This window comes from Neurospora hispaniola, assembly GCF_033458365.1.
Source record: "Neurospora hispaniola strain FGSC 10403 chromosome Unknown B0T23scaffold_2, whole genome shotgun sequence".
Taxonomy (NCBI): Eukaryota; Fungi; Ascomycota; class Sordariomycetes; order Sordariales; family Sordariaceae; genus Neurospora; species Neurospora hispaniola.
The window spans coordinates 1465923-1489788 of NW_026944407.1; the positions used below are offsets into that span (position 1 = coordinate 1465923).

Sequence of the window (23866 nt, forward strand, 5' to 3'; positions counted from 1 at the left end):
ATTCAGGGGTTGCCGATCGGTAAAGGTGATGCTTGGGTTTGTGCGGGTAATACACTACCTACTATACCCCCTCGTTCAGTATGCTGGTCACCTTGGGCTTTCCAGGGTCTGGAAAAAGAACAAGCTTTTGGTGTTCACTTGGCTCCCCGTTGGGCGGAAGCTTATTACCCCAGAAATTAGGAAGGCAAGGGTTGTCGTTGGCAGGAAGCGTGGGCTTCAAAAGTCTTGCTTGAGAAGGTCTTGTCTCTCAATGGTTCGAATCGCCAGGTCGGTCCTTGAGCTGCTTTGGGACTCTTGGTCCGCTCGAGACAGGGCTTCGGGTGCTAAAACATCTGCCGAAATATGCTTCGTTTTAGGCCTGACAAACGTCACCAGCCCGAGATACTCGAATCTTGTGGATGAGAACAGGTCGAGTTGATTTCTAGCCGACATCAGATTACCTACCAAAATTCCGGCGTGGAACTCGCTGTTACAGATGTCGCGAGCAAACGGTGCCCATGGCTCTCTCTTCTTCGAATGACCCAGCTGTGGTGTCCATCGGTAGGTCCTTTACGAGTTGTCAATTGTTGATCAGTGGCACCAGGGGTAACCGGTCAGCGATGTTTGTGGTAATCCCCCTGAGCAAGGGGAATGGCCTATTAATGTTAGCGTCCTTAACAGGAGCAGGCGGTGCATAGGGTCATTTGTTGTTAGTAGGACAATCTTGGTAACCTCCCGCTCACACTGACACTGAGCTATCTCAATCATGTCTTCCTCTCGTAACTTCAACCTGTCTCGGATCATTTCCGAAAATGCACTGCCACCATCACCGAAAGCAAACATCTGAATTTTCATCTCAAAAGCCAGCGTATAACGGCTACACCATCATAAGATAAGAGATCCTACCAGGCACTCGCTCCAAATTGAACGGCTCATACGGAGTCTGCGCGCACATGACCTAGAACTCCCGTTTTCCTCCCTCTTGGTGCCATTCACAGCTTCAGTTGAGTAGCTCCTCCAACGACTGACACCACCCAACCTGCTCGTCATCTGTCATATATTCCCGTCCCCTTGTTTATATCCACATCTAAGCTTCTTGACATTTTTAGCTTTACCAGACCATGGAAGATCCGAGCGAAGCACGATAGTTCTTCAGCCTCTTCCGGTCCAGATACATCTCCACCTGTATCTAACCTTTCAGCCCTGTTGGGCGCCGCAAAAAGAACCCTTTATCAGATCCTTCTCTTTGCAGTCGATGCATAATCTCATCCCGCGAAGCCCCGCCCTTCAGTTAGCGGCGGAACATACCTAGCTCTTCCCATGCTTCGGCCTTCTTGACGTTACTGTTTTTGTTGTCATCGGCGTTACTGTTCTGGTTGCTTTTGTCTTCCGAAAGGTCCAGCTGCATCCTCACGTACCGCATGCTCTGGCGCTGCCAGTCCGCAGAAATTCGGTCATTGAGAAAGTTCCGCGCTGCTTGTACGCTGTCGACCTCGTGCCACGATGGGAAAACGAGTTCGTTTTTTTTTTTTTTTTTTTTTTTTTTTTTTTTTTTTGCGAAAAGGGATGGGGCGGGCTTCGTGACAGACCTGACAACATATTAAGAGAAGGGCGGTTGGGATATGGTTCATCAGACGGTGGGCGGATAGAAGTTCGCGAGTGGGGGCGTGGCTGCTGGCGTTGTTGTCGTCTAGAGCTCCCTCGCAGGGTAATAAAGTGAGCTTAGTAGTGGCTTTGGACGTGATGGGCTTGGGGATGTGACGGCCGCTTCCTTGGGTCATATACCATAGCGGCAGCTTGAAATGTTGAACGCTGTGTGAACCGTAGACGTAGCCATAGATTCGTGAGCGGATCTCGACGGCCAGGTCCATGAAGCTGACCCTTCCCCTATCCTCCTCGTCCATTCGATCGACCGCCTGGTTCTCCTTGTACTTCATAACCAAGTCCACAGCTCGGCGCCATGCTGTTTGACTGTGGCTACTTGGGTAGCAGGACGTGATCAACTTTTGAAGTATGGAGAGTAAGTTGCTAGTAGATGACCTCTTGTAATAGATAACATGAAGTGATCCGGAGACCGAACGAGGAAAGGTCAAGTTCAAGTTTCCAGTTAACTACCACCTATGAGAGCAATCACCTCGTCTCAAAAGATACGCAAGCAATCATCAACTAAACCTTCGACAGGCCGGCGTTTAGATAGAATCTAGCAATCATCATCATTGTCATCCTGACTGCCGCTTTCACTAAGCTTCTATCCTTTGACCACGCGTTCCATTGGTTTTGTTAGCTCGGGATGGTCCGCAAACAGCATGCGAGCCTGTCCGAAGCATACAATGAGCCGAAAGCTGAGTCCCGATACGGCGTCGTGGCGTGCATGTTGGACCGACACAGCAGGCCATGTCGTCGAGCCAGAGTAATGACGGATGCCATCACCATCTTGGATGCTATTCATACTGGCATGTATGGAGGTGGGCGCTGTGTCAGCCAGCATATCGTGTGACTAGCAGGCCGAGCACACTAGAGGTAAAGCCAAGTCACCGTGAACCCTTTGCACCGTAGAACGTATCGTTTTCCCAAGGTAAGCTCGGCCGATAGTTACATCTAACCTCCCCGGCTAGATCCAAAGTTTCTCCAGCGTAGCAGTCAGGAAACCAAAGCCAACGTCGGGTGGGTTGAATATATCAACCTCTCTTCAAAAGCTCGTTCGAGGTACCGTCTATCATTGATTGATACGTGTCAGTCAAATGGTTCTGGAGCTTAGGGACTTTCAGCTTATTGCTGCAGTCCCAGACAATATCCTCAATAAGACCGCCCTCCCGGCATATGATAGGCGGGTTGCAACAAGCGGCTGGAAGATGTGATTGGGTCGCAGAGGGCACAGTCACACTGCAGGGAACGCTGTCATCGTCGGCTACCAAAACGCGAGAGCTGTTGCAGTGGGTGCGGGGGAGTCGGCGGTTGCTACCAACTAACAACACCATGAACCCGCCATCACCGTGCTGGAAGTGTCGTTCCTGTCTTTCCCGACTTGGATGCTACCATCCAACTGGAGAAGAACATAGCACCTTCGAATCGTAACATATGAACACGGCAGAAGCAAAACCTGTCTAAAAAAACAGCTCATGCTCCATGTCCAAGGCATCGAAAATCGGTTCGCTCACCAACCGAGGCTTCTGCCAAAGAATTGCCCCTTGGATGTGATCCGCGCATTGGGTTTATTGCTCCCAGCTCATGGGAAGCAGCAGATCGCAGAGATTGCCATTGATGCTTCCCCGGACCACACACGGAGCTGGCTTGAGATTATCCTGTTCGCTCACTGTGCGGGAGCCGGACGCCCCCTAGGTTTCTCTCTCTTGCGTATAGCCTCCAAGTCAACATTCTTCGGGACCTTCATATTGCCCCTCGAAGCAAGCCAGAGGACATGCTCTGGATGGAACAGATTCGCCGCATTGATGTTGCCGAGCCCAGCGGTAGCAAGCGGTCTGTCTTCGTCCTCGTCTTCGTCCTCGTCTTCTTCCTCGCTGTCCTCCTCCTCAAGTGATCGCTTCAAACCGGTGCGTACATTTTCAATGCCCATCTCGCGCTCGGCGATCGTATAGGGTTCGTTCGCTTGGTTCATGAGGTAGTCCCTAATGCTGTCCATGCTGACCTGAAACATATCGGCCCACTGTTCGTTGAACGGATCCGAGGGCGCGTCCTCATCTTCGTCTCGGTAGTCATCGTCGTCATCGTCGTAGTCGTTGCTCCTTTGTTGGGAGCTGGCCAGTTTGCTCGGGTCCAAGCCAGAGGCTCTTGCTACGCTACGCGCATCTTCGACCCAGCTCTCGACTTCCGGCTCGAGTTTCTTTCTGAGTAGTTGCAGAAGGATGTGTTCCTGAGTGCGCCCAGGGAAGTTTGTCGATGGGTGGACGACGATGCGTTGGAACAACTCGGAGTTTTCGTCTGCGAGCTTTTGGATTGTTTCGAGACTCTTTTGGAGAATGGCTGCTGAGGCTGTGAGGGACTCCCTGTGGAAGAACAGATCCGTATAAGAACGCGGCCAGCCTCGAGGAAGAAAGATGTAGGAGGGGGGACAGAGCAACGACTTACTGGCTTGGGAGAGGCTGGCTTCGCTGGATATCATTAAACAGGCTGTTCAAACTGTGAGTGAGTTGATGGAATCGGTTGCGGAGAACCTCGAGCTGCTTGAATTCATCAGGAGCTAGACGGAGGGAATCTTTGCCGTCGGCCATGTTGTTGAACGAGTCTTTGAAGGGGTAGAGTGGGGAAATTATGTTGCGCTTCGTTAATACAAGGCTATTGGATATGTCCGTGACTAGGTACTGTCTCGTACAATTATGCCTTGGGGTCGGGAGGTCGCCGCGGGTCGCAAGGGATTCACTGCAATGTAAAGAGAACGACGCGTTTAGAAGGCAAAAGTTCCGTCAAACAACAGCCAGGACGGACTGAAGCTGCAGTGACGTTGGACGTTTTGGTGTAGCCCCACTACAGCCCCACTGCACAATCGCTAACACGAAAAGCCGCACGAGCTGCACACTAGTGTAAACTTAAAGCAAGCGACCCCTGACCTCCGGCTTGGCGGTAGTCTAGAATCCCATGAATGGCAGATGCTTGGTACATATCAGTCAATTCCGTTAAGGTCTTTCTGACCCCCCATCCACAACAGCTACAACCTAAAGCCAATGAAGAAAATGAATCCATCAGCGAGCCAAAAGGAAGAAAAGACATGCCTGGCAAAACCGGCAAGAGCAAAACAACAGATGACAGGCGCCGAAGATCCCAAGCTTGCGGCACCATCCGGTTCAGTTAAGAGCAGAGTCGCAGGGCCGTTCTTATCACTCGATTTGTGACTTGAAACTAATCCCTAGAAAACCTCTGTTCGAAGACCAACTCTGGAGGCAAGCTCGTTCAAGTGCAGTATCCCGGTTCAATTCCCGGACCGCGTAAGCTGTCTTTTTTTTTCTGCTTCTTTGTTGGTCTTTTTGTGACAATAATTCATCAGTTTTCTGTGTTCCGTGAGTAGAGATGATTTCCTTCCGCACCGTGGTCTGGAATTCCGAATACCTGGCACACCAAGTACAGCAAGCAAAACAGATAATCCAACAAATGTGCCGTGAATCGAGCCAAGTTCTTGTGGTGTAGAAATGCGGATATCTGGTTGGGATCGTAAGTGGATTGGCATACCTCTACTGTCAGTGCTTGGAGCTCGAACTTGGAGATTAAATGAAAAGTACACCAATTATGGTTGACTTGTCATAGGGACATGACATGAAATTTATATCCAATTGAATGCTACAGTATCATCGTTATCCACGCTTATTGATAACAAAATAATAAAAAAAAGAATAAAAGGAGAGCGCTTTGTGCTGATGCTTGCTTGCCGTTCGCTAATGCCCGTCGCTAATGCCCGTCGCTGATGCCAAGCCAGGGTATCTACTATCTTGTCATCGTGAACCAGTGAACCACTGATCATCCCAAAAGAACGCCCATCATATGTCTTCAACGCCATTTTATCTTCCGGCACCATCAAGTTTATCACTCTTCATGGGAGCCTGCTTGGTGAACTTTGATGGGCGCCCCCTTGGGTAGCTCATTGCCATTGACGTCGACAGGCGGAAAGCGAGCCATACGCTCAAGATCGTCGAGGGGCATATGTGAGCGGATGTATCTATAGTTACGTGTGTCAGTATATCATTGCGAGATGAGGGAGGGTGACAAGGGTTTTACTGACTTCTCCCGGCCGTCCTCGATCGGATTGAAGTCCCATTTCTCGCTCTCTGAGTTCTTCGCCGTAAAGGCGCTCCACACAAATCTGCGTTTCCTCTGCGAGAGAAGGACTTGCTCGGTGATACTTTCAAAGTCCCATCGCATTCTCGCCTCAGCCTCAAATCCTCTCAAAATGATTTCCGCCGTCTCTCTATATTCGGGATCGAGCATCTCTGACTTTGGCCCCGCAAGGACCTTGGCGAGGTCCTCAAGTTCAAGCGGATCCCGTCCCAGATCAAATAGCTGAACGCCGTCCGCGGGGCAGATGGTGAACTTCCAGTTGCCGCGTTTGATCATCATGATGGGGCTGACGGTGCCCTCGCCCGTATATTCGGCGATGACGGTATCGTGCCCTTCCGCGTCGCGTCCCTCCAGGAACGGAAGAAGGGATTTGCCGTCCATCGGCAGGCCAGGAACCAGCTTCTTGCCGATCAAATCGACCATGGTCGGCAGAATGTCCAAGGTGGACACGTTTTGGGTCACACGATGAGGCGTGTATTTTTTGGGATAAGAAATCAGGAGAGGGACACGAACGGATGACTCGAAGTAGCTCATCTTGTACCTGCAGTCAGGAAAACGTTGGATTAGCGACATACCCGGGGGAAGCACAAAATCCAGATCGAGTAGCAAAACGTACCAGAGTCCGCGCTCACCAAGCATGTCTCCGTGGTCGCCACTGAAGACGATGATGGTGTCGTCGGCAAGTCTGCACTTCTCCAAGACCTTGAGTAGCTTGCCAACACAGTCGTCAACATAGCTAACAGCGCCATAGTAGGCCCTGCGTGCGCGCTTGATCTGATCATCCGTAAAGTTCTTGTCCCACAAGTCGCAGACCTTGAGCAGTCTCTTGCTATGGGGATCCTGCTCCTCGTTCGGAATTCTGGAAACCTTGGGGAGATCAATTTCCACTTCCTGGTACTTATCCCAATACTCCTCTTCGATGGTGTAGGGATCGTGAGGGTGAGTAAGGGAAACCTATGGCGCGATCTTGTTAGCAAAGTTCAACCTTCCTTTCTCGCCGTCGGTCAACCAGTTATGGGCACACCATGACCCTTCCTTCCCCACGCTAAAGATACAGCATCTGCAGCCCTATTCGGCTGAGAAGACGACAAGAAAGGCCCAGTACGTACCGTCAAACAGAACGGGCGCCTCGACTCTCCGCTGCGAGCGTAGTCATGAAGAAACTGCGTTGACTTATACATAACCTCCTCGTCGTAATCAAGCTGGTTGCTGCGAACACAAACACCAGCCTGTTCGATCGAGCTCGCATTGTGGTACCATTCTAGCCTTTGCTCGGGCCTCTCAATATCCGCATCCCAGTTGGCTGCCCAGCCGAAGTCGCCGGGATAGATGTCAGTGGTGAGACGCTTCTCGTACCCGTGCTTCTGGTCCATCACGAAGTGCATCTTTCCAGCCAGAACCGTTTGGTAGCCATCACGTCGGAGGTAGTGGGCGTAAGTAGGGATATCGCTCAAAATCTGGGCCGCATTGTCATACGCTCCGATCTTCATGGGGAGCTGACCCGTGATCATGCTCATCCTTGAAGGGCCGCAGAGCGGCGACGGGCAGTATGCTGAGTCAAACTGGACGGATTTTGCGGCCAGAGCGTCAATATTGGGCGTCTGAACAATGGAATCCGGGTTATAAATTTTCATCACAGGCGCGGCGAGCTGATCTGCCATGATGTATAGGATGTTCAGCTGCTTCTCCTTGTCCTGCCCGGGAGCGATCCCGTTGCCGTTGGTATAGCCATTGCTGTTGGTATAGCCATTGCCGTTGGTATGGCCATTGCCATTGGTGAAACCATTCACGGGCGTAAGCTCCGGAGAGGCCGGTTGAGAGTTGAGAGCTGCCGGCATGGTCGTCTGTCGTCAAGAACGGGGGGTTTCGACTAATACGAGATGGGGTGAGGTGAAGGATAAAGTCCTCAATGAGGTGGGCGAGATAACTGAGGCCGATCAGAGAGGCTTGAGCAGAACAGAGAGAAGTCGGACACTCCGCTTATAAGGGAAGCCGAGGAAGCCGACCTGGGGTCAGAATCCGGGGTAGCGGGTTGAGCTTGAGATCAACCAGTTCGACGAGGGAGGAGATGGTGGATAATATCGACGTCTGAGACCAGGCCAATGGCGGATGTGATTTGGAGGTGAGCACGTCAGAACGTAAGAAAATCGGGGCTGGCTTTGAGCACGCAATCGCTCAACCGCATACACAGCCTTTATGTCGAGCAATTGCGCAATTGAGAGACAAGATGAAAAGCACTTTTAGCACTGCACGAGGCACTGCACGCCATTTTATCATCGCAACTCTTTTTCCCTCTCTTATCCCGTCAACCGACAACGGGCCCTCCGCGAAGGGTTGCACCACATACCGACTAGACCCTGATCCTCACCGGGGTTCCGTCGTGCGAACGGGCATTGACCTGTTCCACTTATGTAGGACATCGGCATCAAACATCCCGGAACAATGAGCGCAACCCAACGGAGAAGCGCTTGAGGCGGGTACAGAAGGGGAGAGAGGTGCCAAAGTTGATACTAGCGGAAGGTGTGCAAATTTGGGTGGGCACAGGATAGCGCGACCGAGACCGCCGCAGACCTGAGTGCATGAAGCGCAACCAGCGACTTCCCTGGTCGCGTGTATAATACAATGCAGATGGAACTGCCGGAGGATCTGTGTGAATCCGCGGAGCCGTCGAGCAGGGAAGTGAAAGGATTCTACCAGTATGAATAGTGGCGCATAAGGGCGTGATGGAGATTGTCCAGATTCCAGAACACTTGCTCGAAGATAGACTCAACGGGTAGATCCCGGGAACTTCCCCGGGGGGGAAGCTCCGTGAGGATTTGTCCATCAAAGATATGGTTGCGAGATGCTACTGTATGAAGCAATATAATTCCTGTTTGTTGCATGTGAACATGAAGTATACGAGCGTCAGAGCGGCAAACGATTCAGTTGACAGGGGCAACTTTGAGTCCCCCCCCCCCCACCCCCTCACCATCGATATTGATATGCATATCAGCTGAAGACATTGATAAGGGTTGGGGCAATTTGCTGAACAATGGTAAAGGCTAAGGCCACTACGTAGAGGTATTAATTGGTTCCGAAGAAAGACTTCGAAACGCAAGCCACCTATATTATCTCTCCATTGTCTTTTTTACGTCGTGGTAGACAGGGTACAACTTCCATTTCCTTTTTTTTTTTTTTTTTTTTTTTTTTTTTTTCCTGTTCCCTTATTTTGTTGCAGCGTTTCTGCAGGGACCAAAGGTTGGTTGGGCTAGAGCGATTGGCCATTCTTACTGGAGGGTCGAATCGTCTTTCTGTTGACAGCAGAGTGGGAAGGCCGAATCTCGACAACAGGATGGTTGAGAGCCTCTGAGCAGCTTGGTTGGTTCGTTTGTTTTGACGTCTGAACAGTCACTGCCATTGCCATCTCAACATTTGCTAAATTCGTGGTCATGTGTCACTTTTGAAGCCTAGACTTAGGACCAAGATTAAGTCTGGAACGGTCTTTCAATGAACCAACGCTAGTGTCTGTGATTACTGCAAGCTATCGGACCAGGACAATAGTTTGCTTTGAAGACGCTAAACCATTCAAACGCCTTTCAGCCTCCGTGAACGCAGTATCACACATTGTCAAAGGCTCCTGGCTAACGTTTTTGTAGCATTTGTACGCAGGACGAAAAGTCAGCTGACACCAAAGGTTCATCGGAAGCTCATGTATTCCAAACATTGATATACCAAGAAAAAAGCAAGTAACTAGAAATAACCCCCACAATATCACTCTCAGACTTGCCCAGCCAGAAAGAGAACACACGCTGGTCCGTCTAACCGCGGCGACGGGTCGTGGGACCTTTGCTCTTTGCTCTCGGCTCGGAGGAGGTGGACGCGCCAGTAGCGGTAGCCGACGACGTCGCAGCAGGAATCGGGCCCGCAGGCACCTTCTGCTTGCCCCGTGCCTTGGCCGAGGGCGCGTTCCAGTAGTATACCATCTGCAGAGCGAGAACCAAGTTCAGCGCGAAACCGGCAATAAACCCGTACAAAATGAGCTTGTCGTCGACCTCTTGAAGAGTGGTAAAGATGCGCGAGAGGGATCCGGCGAGGTAGTTGAAGACCTGGGAGGAACGAGAAACACAGCGTCAGTAGCGAGCAACTTGAAGAGAAGCACAAGGAGAGATGTAATCGGAATTGAGGGTGAGGATGTCCTTACAGCAAATGCACTGAGCTGTCCCGTTCCACCTTCCTGCAGAATAGCCAAGATCTGGGGAACCTTGCTGGCGACACCCAGCACTCCAGCGCCGGCCTGGAGGTAGCTCAACTGCTGCATGTTGAGAAGCTGCTCGCTGAAAAGAGTAGCAACGCCGACTGCCAGTGCCGCGACGAACAAGGCCGCGATGCCAGCCCTGCCGCTGTATTTGAGCACGAGCACGGAGATGATGACGTTTTGACCGAGGATCAGGGCCGTCTCGCCAAAGGTGCTGAAGGGGAATCCGTTTCGAACATTGTATGCGAGCGAGGTAAGCAAGCTGCTGGTCTCGAGGAGATACGAGAGGAAAGAAACGCCGCTGGCCGATTTCGAATTGACAAGCTTGAGGATCTGGGGCACCTTGACGATGGAGGAGGCAGCGACGATGCCAATGCCGAGTGCCTTACTGATGGCAAGCTTAAGACATTCAGGGTTGTGTTCGAGGTCGATGTCGAGTATCAGCTTCTTGTAACACGAGTCTCCGATGAGGGAGAGGCCGATATCCCGGATCGGACCCGGAAGGTTGTGGGTGACGGGCTGCAGAGCCGACCGAAGCGCGTCCATTTTGCTGGTTATTTGTAAAGGTACGCGCGTGGGGGTGAGGCCTATCGTTGGAAACGAATCGACACAAGGATGAATTAGCGTGACCGCAGTTTCGGCTCCCACAACGAACTGGGATGTATCAAAATATGACTGTTTATAATCAAGTTACGGATCCAGAGAATACTTCAAAAGGTAAGCCGCGAAAGGACAACTATCGGAGGTCTCGATACCGTGGCCCGTGCCGTGCCGGCAGAGTTGGTTTGCCGGCGGGCAACTCACACGTGCGGCAAATGCATCCAATGGTATGATAGTACAGTAGTGTACTATGTACCTACCTACTTTTTGTGAGATGCCTCACCTACCCTGACTACAGAGCCACAGCATCAGCTTCCACTTAAAACTGGATATTTCGTCCATGAACCTCACTCCCTCACTTCTTCATGGTCAAGTTTTTCACAAAGATAGTCTTTAAAGCAAAGATGGGCAAAATTCCATTAGCATTCCTCCATGTCCGCTATTTTCTTCGTGTGCCGAAGCAGACTGTTCTCCTCCTCCGGGCAGGCCTTGGCGGGTATTTAGGCGTCGCTAATATCATCCCCGTAATGTGCCAACGAAGATGCCAAAATAACACAAAGCAGCCTACGAATTCCCGAATACATATACAGATGGAGTGAAAGTAGCAACCAGCCGGCTGCCCATCCCAAGTTCCTTTGCGCGACCACCGGCTGCTCCTTCGCGCGCTCTCCCAATGAAGTGTCAAATGCCCGAGGCACCCAATGGTACTCAAAGCAGAGGAACTTTTAGCCGAGTGGTTGCGCTTGGTGCATAGAGATGAAAAAAACAGAGTACCTCTGATTAGCCCCTGAATTGTGTTGGTGATCCCTAGGCCGATTTCGTCCTGCTCGAAACGCGTGTGCCTGCCCTGGGTGCCTTCACCTCTTTCGTCTTCTTGGCGGCTTTGGCAGGAGCCTTGGTTTCCTTCGCGCTCTTAGCGTCCTTGCTAGCCTTTGGTGGTCTACCGGGTCTTCCTCTGGGCTTCGCCTGTTGCTTCTCAGCGGGCTTGGCCTTGGGGGCCTTGGGGGCCTTCTCCGTCTTCTTATCCGCCTTGTCAGCCATGTCCGCCTCCTGAGCCTTATGGGAGGTCTTTGCCTTCTTGGCTTTCTTCTCGGAAGCCTCCTCGGACTTTTTGGCCTTTTGATCGGCATTGAACTTGCGCAATAGCTCAGTAGCACCTTGGAGATTCTGCTTAGGCTCCCAGGTGTTGTCGCTGGACGGGTAACCCTTCCACTTCACAAAGTACACGTGCTCCATCGTCTCGGCATTAATCATTGAGTCGACGATGGCCTCGACCTCGTATTCTCCCTTAGGAACGACATCAGAAGCGACATCCTTCTTGGGGCGACCAGCCTTGCCCTTGGGCTTCTCTTTGCTCTGTTCGACTGGTTAGAATGAACATGTCGCTATGGTTGATTCTTGTGAACTTACGGCTGTGCCATTGGTGGATGCAGGACGACCGGGCTTCTTTTTGGCAGCTTTGGCAGCAAGACGAGCGCTAGGAGCGGCGGCGGGTTTGCGACCACGCTTTGCAGGAGTGACATCCTTTACTTCCTCCTCCCCTTCCGAGCTGGGTTCCTCGATCTCCACGGCCTTGCGCTTGCGCCCGCTGCTCTTCTCAGTGCTTTTCAGGGAACTCTTGGGCGTGCGGGAGCTCGTGCTCTTTGCTGACTTCGGGGTTTTCGAAGCAGACTGCGCGGGCGTTGCTGAGAGAGACCGGGATGGCATGGCACGCTTGCTTGTTTCACCCTCCATACCAGCAACAGGGGCGTTCAGCTCTAGCTTATCATCCATAGTGACAACGGTAACACCGGCGGGTACAGGCTGGCTAGGTGCGATATCTTCGGAGATTTGACGTGGCTCGTTATACTCACTGGCAGCTTGGTTAGCTGGCAAGGTTCTGTGAAGAGGTGAATCGCAACACAGTAAATAGACGGAAAGGTCGGCGGGGCTCATGAGCTTCCATACCTACTTGGGAATGTGCGACTTTGTAGGGGTCTAGTCGATGGAAAATATACTTACTCGAAAAGGTCACTCTGAATGCGGACCAGGTCATCGTCCTCGAGCTCGGCATCGGAAAGAAAAGGCATCTTGAATGACGATTGTTTTTTTGTTACGATTCCTGGAAGCGGTGTACGCGCGTGATGAAACACGGAGCGACGTTGTTGAACTTGATGGACTTTTGATCCAAGAAGGCGCGAGGTGGAGCGAGTTGCGCGTCGAGAGGTGAGCAAATCGAAAAGTGAATAGAAAAAATACCCCAATATGATGTGGTTAGTAAAGCGACCCTTAAATCAACGTGATCGAGAATGCGCTGGATGTGACGGGTCTTATTTCTCAACCCGATGAAGCTGTTTGCTGTTAGTGAGGCGCGTCGTGAAGATTGCCGATAGTTTGTTGCGGTTCATAACGAGTGATGTAAACACTAGTGCGATCCATAGCGAGTGGAGAAATATAGTGTACTCACACTAGCACATTCATCGTTTCTGGCCAATAGCAAGGTACGCTAGTAGAGTAGTACCAATTGCAGCAGCCTGAGCTTCCGCCACACCTGCACCTCTAGAGGCAGCCACATTAATCCATCAATCAAGTGTGCACCGCCATACGGTGTATTCCAGTCCTTCACTCACCGAGCTTCCGTCCTTTCTCACTACACAATCACCCACTGACTGCAACCTCCCACAGAGACCCGGCCCGTGACTTTCTTACTCCACCTCCATCTTCTTTCTAATGTCGATATTGGCTCGGAATCAAGATGAGAGTTGTCAAGTCTCCGGCTAAGATGCAATGCCTTGAAATTACCATTGTCTCAGTCCCAAACCATTGAGGGACGGCTTACTACGAACAATGCGTAAATACGCAGTTGATTCAGCCTTCTTACGTGGGGATTCCGCCGTTTATCTACTATCTTCCCGCTGGATCACTCCTAGTTCCGTTCATCCTGAAGGTTAAACACATCAGACTCGTATCCAACAAGTCCTGCTAGAACTCCACAGTAGCTCTAGTATCCCCGAGTTGGATGGGCGATCCTGAAATTGGCGGTAAATTCGACATCTCAAGTAACAGCTTCTGGTATTTCTAATCAGCCATATCGATCCCCGCTAAGCTCTAGAACTGTCTCTCGTACACAGCTCAAGTTTATTTGGACATCACCGTTTGTATCGGTGTCGAGCTTGGTACGCTCAGCAAAAGAGAAACAACTTAGATCGCATACTCGTTCAGATGGTCACCCTATCACTCCGATCAACCACTCGGTACTGTCCATTCATTGATCGCTTCGCTTGGTTCAATCGAGACGCCATGACAATAATGCTACGCAAAGATGTCCCTCGGGATTCATCAGCACACTAAGCTGCATAGTCATGACACTCAAAGGAAAGCACAGAGTGCAACATACCAAAAAGATCTCCCCAATGACATTGAGTAATGTTCAGTTACGTAATGTTGAAAAGAGCAATGTTACACTGATTCCAATCCTATTGAAAGACCCAATGACCCCCTCTTAGGTTGTACGTCTAAATGCTGTCCTTTCTTTCCACTTGTGACAGAGCTACGGACGGCTGACGAGAACACGGGCCTCAAGCATACAAGTACTGCGTTTCATGTGGTCAGTACACAATTTCAAATAAATGACCTCTTAATATCATGATTAATGGTCAGGATTACTGACTCTTCACTCTGGCAGTCATTTACTTGGCGATGATGACGACCGGGGGCATGTTTGTGTTTGGGCAAGGTTTCCTGAAACTTTGTCTATAATACCATGAGCTGACCATCATTTCAAGACTCATCAGTATCAACTACACCCGGAGGACCATATAACAAGTTGCATAGGTCTTGATCGGCTTCGTGCTGCTCTTGGTAATTTCACTTTCCAGACACAACGTACATTTGGAACCGATAGGAGAGTAATGAACCATGGGCATCCGGCACAGAACTCTCCGAAAAGTCATTAGTCTCCGACACACAACACCGAGAGGCTATAGGCCACCATCATCACCAAGCAATCCTACCTACGTGGAATCCCTCAAGATCTTCCATCGCACCCTCACCACGGAAAACATCCTCCAGCTCATTGCCCGATCCATGGGCTTGTTCTGTCTTCCCCTTGTGCTCTAGGCCGCCCTCGTTCAAGCCGTCACCATTGGCGTGTTTGGTAGCAGTGATTTCAAACGTCGACACAGCCTTCAATGAGGCCTACGACTTCGAGTCATGGCGAGCCGGCCTCTGCCCTATCAGTGGCGTTATCGGTGCTCCCTTGGGCATACCCACTGGAGGGCAACCAGGCGACAAGATCACGGGATTGGTTCCCGAGGCGCAGCGGCGGCATTCACGATCCTGGGATGCGGCTTCCTGCTATATTTCCTTCGCTTATCACCACTCCTCTGGCACTGGGTTTTCTATGAGGTAGGCGTAGATCACAGGCTTCATTGGGTTGTTCCGGCTATTGGTATTGGCTTGCGTAAGTTCACTACAACCTATGAAGCCAACGAGCTACATGCAGATCGAAGATTATGAGGCTAACGAGAACTTTTCCTCAAGTGAACTTTTCCATCATCCCAACCACCAATATTTACCTAGTCTACGTCATCAATGCCTACGTGCCAACCCGTGGCCGGCACTATCACGCTGGTACAATGGGATTCAAGGTACTTTTCGGGTTATTGCTCTTATTGTACACGAATACCTGGGTCAGCAAGTCCGGGCACCAGAACGCTTACGGTACAATGGCGCCCCTATCGGCTGCCGTTCTTCTTATTGGAGCACTTCGTTATGTTTGGGGCTTCATGTATTCACTGAATGGCATGCGGATCGGGGGATTGGCGAGTAAGTCTCCAACCTTCAGTTGTCTCGCTTCTCTTGCTTGTACACCTGGATCTTTGCACAGCTCCATCAAGTCTATGTAAAATGGAACATTCAACCGATATGATCACCTTTGTTCTTCGGTATTCTTGAAGAGCAAAAGAAATGTGATATTGATCTTCGAAATTGAGTTGCGCGCATGATGCTTTGGAAAGCAATGACTGTGCAGTTATAAACTGCTGCTTCTAGCTTACCTTCAACAAATCGGAACCATTCCTGATCGGGTATGGTGTAGCGGTAACATCGTTGACTCTCACTTCTTAGGAGTGACTGCTCTCTCAACAGCCCCGGGTTCGACTCCCGGTATCCGAGTCACAACTTTTTTTCTCTTTTCTTTCCTGGTTTCTTGTTGAGAGTCTTCAGATTCTCTTTGCTCCCCCCTTTTCCTTTTGTGGAATATAATATACATCTGGTGCTTGCGGAGTGTGGTCCATCGATGTTTTCCATGAGCCACTGTCATCAGAGTGCCATTCCTCCATCGATAATGGCGTTCACTCCTGTTACACTTTTGGACTTGACGAAACAGAGTACCTGCTCTGCAACATCCTATTTTGAGGGTCACGGGACATGTCAGAGAGGCGTGATAGTTGAGATGGGAGAAGGGACAACGTGCCTGTACTGCCGCCAAACGCTTGAGCTTTGATCTCTCCCTCGCTTCTTCCTGCTTTTCGGGTGGAAACTGAAGACCCCAGTCCTGTGAACATCAGCATGTGTTTCGGTGACCAAGCTTGGAGCCAGCTTACCGTAAGCATAAGGCCCGGAGATACAGTATTGACTCTGATTTTGGGTGCCGCAATCTGTGCCAATCCCTTGGCCAAATGTATTTGTGCTGCCTTGGTGACGGAGTAGGCCTGCAATAGGGAATGTTACTTCAAGGACTTTTCGTTAGGCAAGGGGACGGGCATCAAACAAGGTCAGTGCTTACAAGCGAACTCCCGCTAACTATGACACCTGCCAAACAAGCAGTGGTGATGAAGACACCTTCCGTTTGGTCCAGATAAGGTTTCGCAGCGTGCATCAACCAGAGATGGGACTTGACGTTCATGTTGAAGCACGTATCCCAGTCTTCCTCGTTCACGTTGTCATCCAGATCGTTGATGTCTCGGAGACGGATCCAGGCGCCATTGGAGAAGACAATGTCGAGTTTACCCATGATGAATATAGTGTTGTCGACAAGTTGGCTGATCTGATCCTTTTCGGCCAAGTCAGCCTTGAGGGCAACGTAGTTGTCCTGGCGATCTGTGCTAGCTGCTGTTAGCGGGGAGATATTCGTGAGTTCTTCCACAAGGTCGTATGCCCTTTGGCCGTTGCTGTCGTAGTTGATGACTAGGCGGATGCCGTTCCGGGCGAAGAGACGGGCAGTAGCGGCGCCGAGACCAGCGCTGCCCGCGGTTATCAGGGCAACCAACGGAGGGGTCATTGTTCTTCGAAAAGTTCGACGGGATACAGGTTGACGGGGCTGCAAATTACAAAGATGAGATATTCACCCTAAGCTCAAGTATCAACAGCCCGTATACCCTCAAGCGTTGGGAGTTGGAAAACGGAAAAGTCTTGGGACGAGAGGGACATAAGCTTGACGACCTTATGGCCCACCACGAAGCACCTCATTGTTGGACCTTTCCAGGCCCGGCGGTAACGACTGCCGAGCTTGATGGAGCTCGGAAAGTGCCTCGCAACACTGAAAGATGGTCGGGCAAGAATCAGTGCTAGCTCGGGGCCAGAAACAAATCCCAATCCCAACTTGCAGGAGCACTTGGTGTGCAAACTTTAACAAGTCCAGTCATGTCCAAGCAACCTGTGTACAACCTAGATGGTACTCTGTGCAGCTGCCTTTGCTTGTGACATCTAGACCTTTTGAAGTGAGAGCGCAATTACCTAGAGGTATGATTCCATCGAGCGGTTGCCGCTCTTCCTAGGCGCCACTACTATTCCGTATAACTACGCAACACAACTTGAACCCCCACTCCGGCACATAGTATGTATGATCCGACCCTGATCGCCCAATGTCTTGGGGAAAAACATGTGGCTTCCCACATTCCGTATCGCCAAATACCAGGTTTATATCTGGTATCCTCTGAGTTATTATGGGTGTCAGAAATCGAGTTCAGCCAACTCGGCACATTGACTGAGCATCATCTCTTATCCGGGTGTCATTACTTCCAATCACCTGGGACAACTACCTTTCCCACTTCCCTTGCCCTTGGATCTACGGGCGCAATGACCTCCCTCCTTTCGGAGTCCTTCCTGAACGCACAGAAACCGCACAATGGATATTCAAGCCAGTGCCGGATACATCCCGGTCACCAGAAATAATGCTATGCCGTGGTTGCCTCAACCAACAAAGTTAATGTGCCATATAAATACGCAAGTCAACCTCGAGAAGGCGACTAGACGGGTTGGTCGAGCTCACCCCCTGCATTAGACACTTTTTGTTCGTTGTACGTTGCCTTACTGATCACTTACCTCCCTAATCACAACATTAACAAATGGGATAATAGTGCTTCTTCGAGACGCCGGCCACCACTTTACATCTACACTAGTGAGTTCAGACTATGCTCAATTCCTTGTCCAATTACTTACACAAATAGGCCAAGGCCAAGGAGCTGGCCAGGCGATCAAGGACGTAGCAGCTCTGATCACAGTGCTTCTGAAAGAGACCACACCGGCTGATGTTTTTGAACGACTGAAGCTGTATGAAGCGATCGGCAATGAGCGAGCTGACACCATATTGACGGCCACAACTGGAAAAGGTTGGCTAGGATGCACCGTATACGTAGCTTCGACGTTGGTCGAGGTTCCAATATACGAAAGAGTGTACGAGAAAATCGTAGTAAGGACGAAGATAGCGGATAGTAGTGCGCCTTGTGTCAGGCCCGCATAGGGGAACTTGTCTACTTGGCTCTTTGGCAGGTCGTTTGAGAGGCAGTGATATAAGGAAGGGGAAGAACATGGCGGGCTTTACTTGCCCCAAGAAACTCAAGAAATACCAACAAAGAGATCTGAGCCGGATTGCCGGCTGTGTTTAAGAGTCGATATTGTAGGTTTAGGAGGAAAATGGAGAAAAAAAAAGGCTGCAGTGTCTCAAGTCCTCTCGAGGGTCATGAGGTGTTGCTCCAAGAAGACAAAAGTGGACCGGGGATGTTAGCTGACCCCCTGCAACGGTGGTTTCAGCACCTGACAGAGCCCCCTGACAGCAGCTGACAGTACCCGAGTCCTTCCAACCTGAGGTATGGGAGGGCGGTTAAGATAAGGTTTGGTGATAAAGACCCGGGCCGGGCATTCAATCGGGGGGAGGGGAACCGAGCGAACTAGAGGTACCTCTGCGGCGGGCGGAGAGGCTCGCGACGGAATCCTTCCACTGCCGCCTTGCTCCCGTCCCTTGCCTCTCTACCACACGCGCTGAGGGACTGCACCCCAACTTTCCACTTGCAAATCGCCGCCGGCAAACGGACCATCTTCCTCGTGGGATTTGACGGTTCCGTGTTGTAGCCGGACTCTGAAATACGCCTTCCGTCGACTTCGCGACTTGCTTAGTTCTTTGCTCCCCAGAGTGAACCGTCGCACCATCTTTCTGAGATCGCCGTCGTCGTCGTCCGTCTTAGGTCCATTGATGAATGACGACGGAGTGGCTTGACCTCCACCACCTTCCATCCGCCTCTCTACCTGCCAAAACAGCCATGCCTACCACCGTCACCGCCTCGGTCCCATAATTCCGTTTTCGCCTCTCGAGAAGGCCAATCGATAGGTTGTGGACATCCAAGAATCATTCCAGAAACGAACGCATTTGAATGGCTCTCTGTGTTGATTCCTGATCCCCCACCGCAGCCTTGTGTTCGCATCTCGCCTCGCCTCACACCACCGCAAGCGCCCCGAATATTCAACTTGGGCCTGGTGCCCTTTCTGCCTTTCCAAATACCACTAGTAATACTCTCAGCCAGCCCCGAATAGCCAGTTATCCACCTTTCAACACTGTACGATATACAGACTACCAAGCGACAACCCCTTGCCCAGCTATGGCTACCCGTGATGCTCCCGGTTCCTCCCGGGACGCAGTTATAAACATTAGCAGCGATTCAGAGTCCGATTCGCCCTATGCCCGAAGCCGTCATCCTACTGTTAGCGCACAGCGGCCAATATGCCAATGGCGGAACTCGACCTTCCATGATCAGGAATGCTCCCACTACTTTGACTGCCCTACCCACGTGGTGGAGCGAGTGATATCGGACGGCGAATCCCAGGGTGATGACGAAGGTAGGGCACGCCCAGATCAACCAGACCAGTCCGACGGGGAACAACCACAACTTGGGGATGTGTCTCCTTTGAGCGAGAGCGAGGATGAGGGAGGTGTAGTCATGTCCAGCCCGAATGCTTCTCGGGGCGTTTCGCCTTTGCCTTCAAGCCCGGCAAGAGGCGGGTATGAGACAACCACGGTGGCGGGAACAAATCATCCTTCCGTACCGGGGGAACAACAGGGGGACGGCACATTTCCAGTCAACACCGAGAACTTACCTACAACACCGCTCACGGGGTCGGCCGAAAACCTAATTACCCTCAGTGATTCCCCGGTGCAAACAAGAGGCCAGCCACAGCTTGGATATTTTGCACAACATGCTACAAGTACCGGTGAGTATGGGTCAGGGCCGGTAACCACGCCGAGCCCTGGACCCTCGCGTGGTGGTGTACCTTCGAGACTGCGCGAAGTATTCGAAAGCCCACCAACTCCTACCACAGATCTTTCACCGAGGTTGGTGCGAGGCCTGTCTCAACAACCACCTCCGGCACAGCGCAGGGTATTGGAGGAGATAGTGCTGCCCCGGTGGCAGCCAGACGCCGAGGTGACTTATTGTCCCATTTGCCATACCCAGTTTAGCATATTTGTCAGAAAGCATCATTGCAGGTATGTTGTTGAACTGGCCACGACATCAAAAACTAGCTACTTACCTCTGTCCAGAAAATGCGGGCGTGTGGTGTGTAATTCGTGCTCGCCCCATAGAATCACAATTCCGTACCAGTATATCGTACAGCCGGCCGGCACGCCCCGTTTAGCTCCGAGATACGCGGGCTCGTTTTTAGGTGGAGACCCGCGATCCCCGGACTTCAGTGTCCTCGGCGGCGGCGAACGGGTCAGGTTATGCAACCCCTGTGTTCCAGATCCCAACACGGCTCCGCCGCAAACGCAAGCCCAGGGTTCAAGCCATTCGCGGTCTCACGGCAATGTCGCCGGTGGATCTCAGGGCGGTGGTGGTGAAGCCGCCTCGACCGACTACAGTAACAGATGGAGCTCGTATTTCGGGCCGTCGCCCTCATCTGATGGACAGTTCAGAAATAGAAGTGTAACTCTGGTTCGTGAGACTCTCTGTAATTTTCATGATTATCTATTTCCCTCAACCTGTTTTTCTGAAGATTGAGACCTAACGAGCGTTGCCCAATAGCAACCCACGGTCACGACGTTGCCATCTGGATCTAACAACATATTTATCTCCACTGCCCCGATGGAGAGCCGTATCATGTCTGGTACCCCGCCGGTATACTACCAGTCCGGCTCCTCTTCCCATTCTCACCCGTATCGTGGGCTAACATCTCAACAACGGTACCGGTCTTTACTTGATATTGGTGAGCGGCCTGGACCTTCAGCTGGACCGTCTTCGTCATCCAGTCCCGATGTCAACCGCCGTTTACCTCCAACTCCACGATCACACAGCCGTCACCATCACCATCATCATCATCATCAACAACAACACATCATTCCCGAGGAAGATGAGTGTCCGGTCTGCCATAGGGAGCTTCCATCACGCAATCTTCCCAACTTTGAGACTCTGCGCGAATCCCACATAAACCAATGTATAGCCACGCACAGCGCGTATAACGGCAGTGTGCGTCCAGCAGTGACTGACGAGAACGGAGAGGGAAGCAGCGGAGCCAATACTTCTTCACTACCACCAGCGCCGCCACGGCGGACCGGAATGTTTCCATACACAGCGACGGAGAAAGACTGCGTGGACTCGGCGGAGTGCACTATTTGTCTGGAGGAGTTTGAGCCTGGGGTGGCCATGGCTAGGTTGGAGTGTCTGTGCAGGTTTCACAGAGCGTGTATAAGTGCGTGGTGGGAGAGACACCCGGGCAGGTGTCCTATGCATCAACATGATGGGTTTGGATATTGAAGGGCATTAGGGCAAAGGGCGAAATGAGTCTGATCATTGGGGTCTGGTGGTGCTGTCTGGAGTCATGTTTCCTTTTTTGTGGGATCTTTTCCTGGGTCCATTCATTGCATGTTGTCTGTTTCTCTTTCATCGCATGGCGGTTGTCTTGTTGGGGTTGACAAATCATCAAGATAGTACGGACGTGATTCTTACCTGGGCAATTTCCTGACTCAAGTAGCTTACTCTAGGCTGGAAGGACCACACAGCGAAACTGCGTGTCGGATAGAAGTAATGTACGTCAGACACTGGGATTGATTGTGTTAATCAGGATTTGGGCTCATTATGCCATGATTCTCCTCAGCTGGAACGTCTACAAGTATGAGTGCAAACTGCGTCATGAAGAATACATGGGGCTTTGCCCCTAATGTTTACATGATCCTGACTCCCTGAACTGTCCGCTCCGCTCGGCTCCTGACACCTAAGTTGATCAAGTGTACATGATTGTGAGACTCTTCTGTGTCTTTCCCTGAGACCATCATGTGGAAACAGTTAAGCAGCGCCCTCAATACCCATCTGATCAGGGCCAAACGACAATGGGAGAAGCTAGGTATCAAAAAAATGTCAGGAAACCCCTTTTGAACTCTCGCGAGACGCCAAAGGTCAAAGGACAAGCAAGGACGAAAAGGTAATAACTCACATCTTCAAGCCGCAAAACACTGAAATTCTCATCTTTATCAAACATGAGAATAGGCATGCTCAATTCGCAAAACTCGCGGATACTATACGCATATTTGCAAAAGCCCGGTCAGTCAGCAAAGCATATCTATTCCTCGCCTTCTCTCTTTTAAAAAGAAAAGAAACAGAAAAAGAAAAAGAAAAAGAAAAAGAAACAGAAAAAGAAAAAGAGGAAACACCGAAAGGGCGTAGCTAGCTGTATGGATATGGGGGAACTCACAACTGCCTACACATGCCACAAGGACTAGCAGGCGGGCTAATATCCGTCGCCACTGCCACCGCCTTGAACCCGCGGTGTCCCTCGGTAATCGCCCTACCGAAGGCCACCCGCTCCGCGCACGTGGTCACGGGGTAGCTGGCGTTCTCCACGTTGGCTCCCGGCGTGTATGTTCCCTCTGATGATGACCTCTCTCCCGTGACGGCGTCGACCTTGCCGTTGGACAGCAAAACGGCGCCGACCCGGAACTTGCTGTAGGGACTGTACGAGGTGGCCTTGGCGGCTACGGCGCGGTCGCGCAGCTGGGCGAATTCGGAGGGGGTTAGGTTGTAGGTTTGGCAGGTTTGGGCGATGACGGTCTCAGAGTGGCCGTTGAGGATGGGTGGTGTTGGGGGCGCCATGGTGGTTGTTTTGGTGGTGGTGAATGTGACCTAGTGGTTATGGGGTTGGGGATGCCTTCTATTTTGTGTATGTGAAGAATGGCTGGATGGTGGAAGAGGCTAATTGATGGGAATTCGAAAAGAGAATGAGCACTTGTGTGTTGTAGTCGTCACCAAGTCGGTAGGTACTAGGCATGAATTTTGTCTCGAGTTGAAGACTGGAAAAGTGTATCGTACAAACTCGCCTCTCATCCCTCCTCCCCTTCCCATCCATATTCTCCCGGGTCTTTCATTGTTTAGTACCTCCGTTCCCCAGACCATTCTTTAGCCTGCCCAGGGGTGATGTCGGCCAAAAGACAGCGCATCCGACCGACTCCCAGCGAGTGGTGACAACGGGGCCTGCCGAGTAGCGGTCCCCGGAGAGCGGAGAAAGAGCGGAAGCTAGCAGGACGGCTACCCCGCCACCCCGCCCTATTCGTTATCTTATCTCTTAGACCTTCTTGCTTTGCCCTGCAAGCCCCTGTAACATCGGCGGTCCCTTGCCTATTGTGGGAACTGACTTATCTCCCAACTCAAAACCGCGGGTCATGAGGTCACTATCAAGAAAAGAGTCGGTCACCATTTCGGTATACCGCTTCCGGTGTATAGTTGAATATGTCCTGGTGTAACAATGGGCAACAGTCATTATTTGGTAACAGGACGCGGCTTTTCTTTTCCTTTTCTTTTAAAAAAAATTATTTTTTTTCTTTCCTGTCGCCGGTTGAAGATGAATGTTTTGGAAATCAAGATTGGGGACAGAATGGACAATTGGCTGTATTTCCGATATCGAGGTTATCCGAGGTGTTGATATCGAGATAGAATACTGACACTAGATATAGTCTAATCTTGGCCTCTTTGTCAGCTCGAGACCTCTGGTCAAGTTCCCTAGGCCTTTCATACCTAGAAATACGTGTCG

At 51.2% G+C, this 23866-nt stretch overlaps 9 protein-coding genes and 1 non-coding gene across 10 annotated transcripts; 3 read left to right on the plus strand and 7 right to left on the minus strand.

The window, feature by feature from the left end:
• Positions 1–1270: 1270 nt before the first annotated feature.
• On the minus strand, positions 1271–1916 carry B0T23DRAFT_426176 (uncharacterized protein; the record flags this gene model as incomplete). Its single annotated transcript, XM_062839967.1, has 2 exons — positions 1271–1471; positions 1569–1916. 2 exons carry the CDS (start codon positions 1914–1916, stop codon positions 1271–1273), a joined length of 549 nt encoding a protein of 182 aa, XP_062695277.1.
• Positions 1917–3289: 1373 nt separating this feature from the next.
• Positions 3290–4208, minus strand: B0T23DRAFT_310375 (mediator of RNA polymerase II transcription subunit 8; the record flags this gene model as incomplete). The annotated part of the gene is made up of 2 exons (XM_062834585.1): positions 3290–3983; positions 4066–4208. 2 exons carry the CDS (start codon positions 4206–4208, stop codon positions 3290–3292), a joined length of 837 nt encoding a protein of 278 aa, XP_062695278.1.
• A 1126-nt stretch (positions 4209–5334) lies between these two features.
• Positions 5335–7894, minus strand: B0T23DRAFT_72398 (alkaline-phosphatase-like protein). Its single transcript, XM_062841702.1, has 4 exons — positions 6873–7894; positions 6380–6717; positions 5708–6304; positions 5335–5644 (listed from the first exon to the last, which is right to left on the minus strand). Exons 1-4 carry the CDS (start codon positions 7599–7601, stop codon positions 5512–5514), a joined length of 1797 nt encoding a protein of 598 aa, XP_062695279.1. The 5' UTR covers positions 7602–7894; the 3' UTR covers positions 5335–5511.
• A 1338-nt stretch (positions 7895–9232) lies between these two features.
• On the minus strand, positions 9233–10768 carry B0T23DRAFT_373263 (mannose-P-dolichol utilization defect 1 protein). The gene is made up of 2 exons (XM_062836787.1): positions 9944–10768; positions 9233–9848 (listed from the first exon to the last, which is right to left on the minus strand). The coding sequence occupies exons 1-2, from the start codon at positions 10541–10543 to the stop codon at positions 9561–9563; spliced, it is 888 nt and encodes a 295-aa protein (XP_062695280.1). The 5' UTR covers positions 10544–10768; the 3' UTR covers positions 9233–9560.
• Positions 10769–11846: 1078 nt separating this feature from the next.
• Positions 11847–12719, minus strand: B0T23DRAFT_72463 (uncharacterized protein). Its single transcript, XM_062841704.1, has one exon. It carries the CDS (start codon positions 12530–12532, stop codon positions 11966–11968), a length of 567 nt encoding a protein of 188 aa, XP_062695281.1. The 5' UTR covers positions 12533–12719; the 3' UTR covers positions 11847–11965.
• Positions 12720–15659: 2940 nt separating this feature from the next.
• Positions 15660–15751, plus strand: B0T23DRAFT_t77. The gene has a single exon. It is a non-coding gene; the product is annotated as a tRNA-Glu (tRNA).
• Positions 15720–17174, minus strand: B0T23DRAFT_352550 (uncharacterized protein). The gene is made up of 4 exons (XM_062836093.1): positions 16365–17174; positions 16183–16290; positions 16053–16133; positions 15720–15985 (listed from the first exon to the last, which is right to left on the minus strand). Exons 1-4 carry the CDS (start codon positions 16857–16859, stop codon positions 15899–15901), a joined length of 771 nt encoding a protein of 256 aa, XP_062695282.1. The 5' UTR covers positions 16860–17174; the 3' UTR covers positions 15720–15898.
• Positions 17175–17273: 99 nt separating this feature from the next.
• B0T23DRAFT_418092 (uncharacterized protein) lies at positions 17274–18465 on the plus strand (the record flags this gene model as incomplete). The annotated part of the gene is made up of 4 exons (XM_062839671.1): positions 17274–17782; positions 17938–17978; positions 18028–18189; positions 18350–18465. Exons 1-4 carry the CDS (start codon positions 17706–17708, stop codon positions 18463–18465), a joined length of 396 nt encoding a protein of 131 aa, XP_062695283.1. The 5' UTR covers positions 17274–17705.
• A 987-nt stretch (positions 18466–19452) lies between these two features.
• On the plus strand, positions 19453–22072 carry B0T23DRAFT_437769 (uncharacterized protein; the record flags this gene model as incomplete). Its single annotated transcript, XM_062840636.1, has 4 exons — positions 19453–20336; positions 20391–20406; positions 20464–20781; positions 20872–22072. The coding sequence occupies 4 exons, from the start codon at positions 19453–19455 to the stop codon at positions 21598–21600; spliced, it is 1947 nt and encodes a 648-aa protein (XP_062695284.1). The 3' UTR covers positions 21601–22072.
• On the minus strand, positions 21940–23275 carry B0T23DRAFT_373277 (cytidine deaminase). The gene is made up of 3 exons (XM_062836788.1): positions 22535–23275; positions 22277–22358; positions 21940–22182 (listed from the first exon to the last, which is right to left on the minus strand). The coding sequence occupies exons 1-3, from the start codon at positions 22930–22932 to the stop codon at positions 22129–22131; spliced, it is 534 nt and encodes a 177-aa protein (XP_062695285.1). The 5' UTR covers positions 22933–23275; the 3' UTR covers positions 21940–22128.
• Positions 23276–23866: the final 591 nt, after the last annotated feature.